We start from the raw sequence: 6,000 nt of genomic DNA, 5'->3' as shown, positions 1-6,000 counted from the left end.
TGAAGGTCATTGCTGTGTAAAAGCATAAAGACACAGGCAGTTAAAATGAGCAGTTATTGACATCAGAGAGTAGACAGTTTGTTCAGATTTATTTATGGATGTTGTTAGACAAGCTGACCCATTTCTGAAAATCTACATGTACTGTACTATTTATAACTAACTATACTAATAACTCATCACTAACAATGGCCAATGTTGACCTGATATACATCTTTAGTTTCTTGGTTTTTCTGGTTGAAATGATAATCAAGAGAGCGTGTGGGTGCATGCACATATTACTGTAGCTGCTTACCTTGTAAAATGTGCTCTATTGTGTGTAAGGTTAGTCTGGTTACAGCATTAACCACAGCAAGCATGCTAACAAAGCTGACGCATGTGGTGGTTCAGCTTATAAATACACATTATCTCACATTAACATTTAACAAGGAAATGCTATTAAGTCAAAACAAACAATGCATTCATGCACAGCCTTACAGTATTTTGGCAGACTGACAGTTTAAAATAAAAAAAGAATAAAAATCATTTACTTTTAACTGCACAATTTTTTCCACACTTTTGCATGCTCTTTTAGTTTTAGATTGCTAATGTCTTTCTGCAAGAACCACAATCGTGAATAAAGTTCACTTCCTGAAACTACTTCCTCAGCTATTACTGGGGAAACCTCAAACTTCATATTCACATCATTAACTGACAGATGACCATGGAGTACCTGAACATTTCTAACAGCTCTCTGTTTGCCCATACCTCAGATGTAGCATCCAGCACTGTTCTGGGATTGTGCTGTGTGCTGGGTGTACCAGGTAATATAGCGGTGCTGGTCATGCTCATCCAACATTTAAAGGAGGACAGTTTTACCCCAAAACTGATGCTGAGTCTGGCTGTCTCGGATCTACTGAGTCTGATTTTTCTGCCTGTGTGGATCTATGCCCTCCTGAATGGCTGGATTTTTGGCCAAGGTCTGTGTAAGTTCTTTTCCTATGTGGTGTACTGGAGCCTCTACAGTACTGTGCTTTCTGTCACCTTGTTGAGTTTGCAAAGGTACCTGCAGGTGCTGTATCCACAGCGCTGGGCAAAACTTGGACAAAAGGGCCAAAATGGGCTGATTTTTGCAATATGGACATCCAGTGGAGTTTTGGCTTCTTATGCTCTTTATTACCGAAACGCGAAAAAGAAGTATGGGCGTTTACGCTGTTATCAGGATTATACGAATAAAGAAGAACAAATTGTTGTCTTACTTGTCGAGACTCTAGTAATGTTTGTTGTGCCTCTCTTCAGTCTGTTGTACTTCTACTGTCGACTTCATCAACGGATAAATCAGTCAGCTTTCTTCAGAAGCCACAGGCTGAAAAAACTGGTCATCAGAATTGTAGTGGCCTTCTTCATATTCAGCACCCCCTGTATGATCAACAACTTGGTCTTAATGGCAATGCCACTCAAATCGGCTGCCAGCAACAATGTAACCGGAGCTCTTTTCTTTATCAACAGTTGTGTGAACCCCTTTCTTTACGCCTTCTCAGCTCGAACGCTGCGATGCAAAAGAAAACAGCATTCAGACCAACCCCAACAAAATCAGAATGAAACTCAGTAAAACATTTCTGAAGCATTTTTCTAGCTTTTCTGAAGCATTACTATGCGTTTGCTTCTGAAGTGTGCCTAAAAGGAAATGTTTATAAAACTTTTCATCATCTTCTATTTATGTTTCCTTCACTTGTACCTGAATAGAATACTTCTCCATTCCCAAAATATTAAAGTTAACAGCTAGGTATTCCTGTAACAGGAATGTGTAAGCCAACCAAGGATATCTTCTGCTTTTTGTATTTTCATTGTCTAATGTAAATGTTGTAAAATGACCAAAATCAAACTTTCTCTGCTGACCTTTCTAAACACCTACGATAAAGGAACCTCAAACCCTACACACACACACACACACACACACACACACAAAGTATGCCAGCAAAGACTTATTCTTTTGTTTGTTTGTTGTTTAAAGTTAATTGAAGACTAAATAAAAAAGTGGTTATACAACAGTTTGGTTTGTGTCTGTAAATATTTTTACTAGAAAGTACAGTTTCAGTCTTTCTACTTAAAATTTCACATTTAATTAAGTGTGTTACTTGCTTGTTTCTTTGTAATTATTTGTGAAATTTACTAGCAATTTTAGGTGAAATTGTTTCAAAGTAAATCCTACAGAAAAACAGCTTGTACTTTTTTACCTTTTACATTTTTGCTGTTTCACAAATTGCTTTAAAGACACAATATGTAAGTGTTCACCGCTAGAGGGCGCATTTTCAAAACAAACAAAGAACCAAAGGATTGTGCTTGTGTGTTGAATCATGCGAGTTGTTGTCTTCATCCCCACAGCCGATGCAATCCGTTGGGACTCAAGTTCAGAAATCACGTTCATGGATAAGCTAATATATTAAAAAATAAATTTATTTTAATTATAATTATTTATATTTTTATTGTAATTTTTATAGAATTTATATTATATGTAATTAAAATATTGTGTACATAAATAACATATTTCTCTTAAATATATACATTAATTTGTGTGTATTTCTATATACATAATAATTACACAGTATGCACACATATATTAGGCAAACTCACTTTTATTTTGTATGCGATTAATCGCGATTAATCGTTTGACAGCCCATAATACTACTCTGTGCGTTCGTCGCCTGTCTAATAAAACACATAACATATTAAAGTGTCTTTGGGGTTTTCATGTTTTCTACACAATAAAACCGGAAACTCGAGGGTGTATGAAGTCACTGGCAAACAACGCAATGACACAGTCCATTACACTAGTTAAAATTGCTTTTTTCTCTGGATTTAAACATTCTTGGAAACATTTGGGATAATGTAAGTACACAAGTCAGCAAAATATATAACACTGTTCTAGCTGTCTTTTGGATATTTCAATCAAAAAAAAATCTGAAAAGCCCATAATGGCTTCCAGTGTGACAGCATACACCGCTATAGGGGCCAATGTTTTTAATGAACTATATCTTTTTACTTGTGCAGTGTAGACCGCCTGTTGAAATGTCCAGTGTCTTTTTTGTATACAAAATTGTGAGGTATGCTATTTTCCAGATTTTATTATTATTATTATTATTTATTTATTTTTTTTTTTTTTTTTTACAGAAATTGACTTTAATAAATAAACAGATTGTACCCGTAGTTCGTTTCTTTTGTCCACTGTTAAGCTGACGCTAAATGACAAGCTGAGCAGAGCCACCTCTCCCTTATATGGCACTAGTTTCCGTAATGTCCACTGTCGTTTTATCTGGATCAATATGTGAAACTGGGGGAGAGAGAGAGGGAGTGAGAGAGAGCGAGCGAGCAAGTGCGCTGAGCGTGAGCACATTCTGGCGTACTAGCAGTTCATCCTTTACGTTGCTGTACTCGCTCAAACTCCGCTCACGAAAGAGCATAAACTTCACGTAGTAAAATTCAGCTGGACGTTGCGTTCCTAAACATGAGGAACAAACGGTACATCTGACACCGACCCTGAGCAGCAGTTTGAATCAGGGAGAAGAGAGAGGAGGAGATCGTATCTCCACTCTGCGGATGATTTGTTTGCATTGTGCATTTCTTTCCTCCATTGCAGATGTGACGAATGGAATGAGCTGCTTTTACACATTGGTGGTTTCACTGCAGCATGGGAACTGCCGTGTCCAAGAAGAAGAATTTAAGGAATGATGCGATTTCTTCTGTTGCCGCAAAAGTTAGGTGAGTCTCTGCAGCACAGGCGCGCAAACAACGCGTCTCACGGACGCTCATGAGCTGCTGCTGCACAAAACTATCACCTCATCACACCTCATACCATAAGTTTCCTTGCTACTGACGACTGTCAAACACCTATACAGATCTGTAAGTAATGCATCAGAGACACTTCCTGAGGCTGTAAGGAAGCTGTTGACGACAGTACAATATGTATACATATCTAGCTTGCTAGTTGTATCACAACATTCTTTTTTTAAATTACCTTTGTAACTTAACTTAAATTACCTCTGTAACTTAAATAACTTAAATTACCTCAGAAGGCTTTTTAATAAAAAAAAACAAAAAAACATTTTTAATGTTTTGTCGTGACAAAACTATTTGTACTTAGTTGTTTACTGTTAAGCTAATGACATCAGTCACTTATGAGTTTGTGAGTTTTTGCAGTTTTATTTATGTCATAACGAATATAGTATGTTGGTGGTGATGAGGATTCATCAGTTTACAGTAGTCTGGTGATCAGGTTTTAAACAAAAAATATATTTTTGATTATTATTATTTTTCTGTATTTATGTTTTTATCAATTATACTTAAAGTAATTCAATACAGTATTATTTTCATTGTTTAGTTTTTATTTATTATTTATTTATCTCATCAAACAAGGCAAACATTCATATGGCTGATGTTCCATGACAGAGTCACGACAGTCACTACGTCACTCTCAGTCACAGCTAGCGATTTTCACAGTCGTCATGAAGGCATGAGACTAGGCCTGATTTACTGAGAAAATGCTGAGACCGTTTGTTCTTTTTACTTGACTAGTATACACTACCGTTCAAAAGTTTGGGGTCAGTAAGACTTGTAATAGTCTTTAAAGAAGTCTCTTATGCTCATCAAGGCTGCATTTATTTGATTAAAAATATAGAAAAAAAAACTGTAATATTGCAAAATGTTTTTACAATATAAAATAATGTTTTTTATTTTAACATACTTTAAAAAAGAATTTATTCCTGTGATGAAAAGCTGAATTTTTATCAGCTGTTACTCCAGTCTTAAGTGTCACATGATCCTTCAGAAATCATCCTAATATGCGGATTTATTATTAGAATGATCAATGTTGGATAATATCAACAGTTGTGCTGCCAAATATTTTTTGGAACCTGTGATTTTTTTTTTTTTGGAATAACAAGTTTAAAAAGTACAGTGTTTATTCAAAATATAAATATTTTATAACAATGTAAATTATTTATTATTAACTTTTAATAAACTTTTAATTATTAACTTAATACATCCTTGGTGAATAAAAGTATTAATTTCTTAAAAAAAAAAAAAGAAACAATAAAAATGTACTGACCCCAAACTTTTGAACGGTAGTGTATGTGACCCTGGACCAAAAAACCACACAAGGGTCATTTTAAATTGAGATGTATACATCATCTGAAAGCTGAATAAATAAGCTTTCCACTGAAGTTTGTTAGGATAGTGCAATGTTTGGCCAAGATACAACTATTTGAAAATCTGGAATCTGAGGGTGCAAAAAATTCTAAATATTGAGAAAATCACCTTTAAACTTATCCAGATGAAGTTCTTAGCAATGCATATTACTAATCAAAAATTATGTTTTGATATATTTACGGTAGGAAATATAATTTTGAGCAATTTTAAACCATACAATATGCTTTCTATTGACTGGTTTTGTGGTCCAGGGTTACATATTTGTCATGTTTATATACGTCATTATCTGGAGTTTTGTTAAGTGACTCGACTCAACCAACATCATTGTGCACCTTTAAGAGGCTTCTCACTTAGTCAATCAGTTAGTCACTTGTTCATTTACCCACACACTGTAAATGACCATTAACAACCTACTAAATTCACAATGACATCATTGCTTTTTTCCTGAATCAGCTGTCACGAAACTTCTGACCGGCTCTTGAAACTCCCTCTGCGTTACATTGACAGTGTGATCGCACGTTGTGTTCATCCTCCCTCTATAATTCATCTGTTTAGCTGGGTGATGCTTGACAGTTTCAGACTGTCTTCTGTGCTTCTGTAGGCGCTGTATGCCCTGAACAGAGAAACATACTCTGGACAGAAGGAAAGCGTGATCATTTTCAGTGAGTGTCCTCCCTGTCTCTACTGCTGCTGCAGGCAACCTAGTTGTTAAAGCTTTCTCGGATGAGTTGTTGTTGTGTAAGATGCATATACAGACTGTTTGGTTATAGAGTGGACTGCACTACATAGGCCGTGTGGCAGTCCGTGAGTTGTTCTTCA

General features: G+C 35.7%; 2 protein-coding genes across 2 annotated transcripts in view; both read left to right on the top strand.

Annotated features, from left to right (window-relative positions):
* Positions 1 to 700: 700 nt before the first annotated feature.
* On the top strand, positions 701 to 1,994 carry LOC127165897 (C-X-C chemokine receptor type 2-like). The gene has a single exon (XM_051110851.1). It carries the CDS (start codon positions 701 to 703, stop codon positions 1,586 to 1,588), a length of 888 nt encoding a protein of 295 aa, XP_050966808.1. The 3' UTR covers positions 1,589 to 1,994.
* A 1,336-nt stretch (positions 1,995 to 3,330) lies between these two features.
* nsmfb (NMDA receptor synaptonuclear signaling and neuronal migration factor b) overlaps positions 3,331 to 6,000 on the top strand; it is a 43,822-nt gene continuing 41,152 nt past the window's right edge. Inside the window, 1 exon segment of the mRNA XM_051109948.1 lies at positions 3,331 to 3,735. Within this exon segment, the coding sequence (XP_050965905.1) occupies positions 3,665 to 3,735 (71 nt within the window). The 5' untranslated portion in view covers positions 3,331 to 3,664.

Source organism: Labeo rohita, chromosome 5 (genome assembly GCF_022985175.1).
Source record: "Labeo rohita strain BAU-BD-2019 chromosome 5, IGBB_LRoh.1.0, whole genome shotgun sequence".
In the NCBI taxonomy this organism is placed as follows: Eukaryota; Metazoa; Chordata; class Actinopteri; order Cypriniformes; family Cyprinidae; genus Labeo; species Labeo rohita.
Note: the sequence above shows the minus strand (reverse complement) of the source record. Positions and strands in the feature narration are given on the sequence as shown.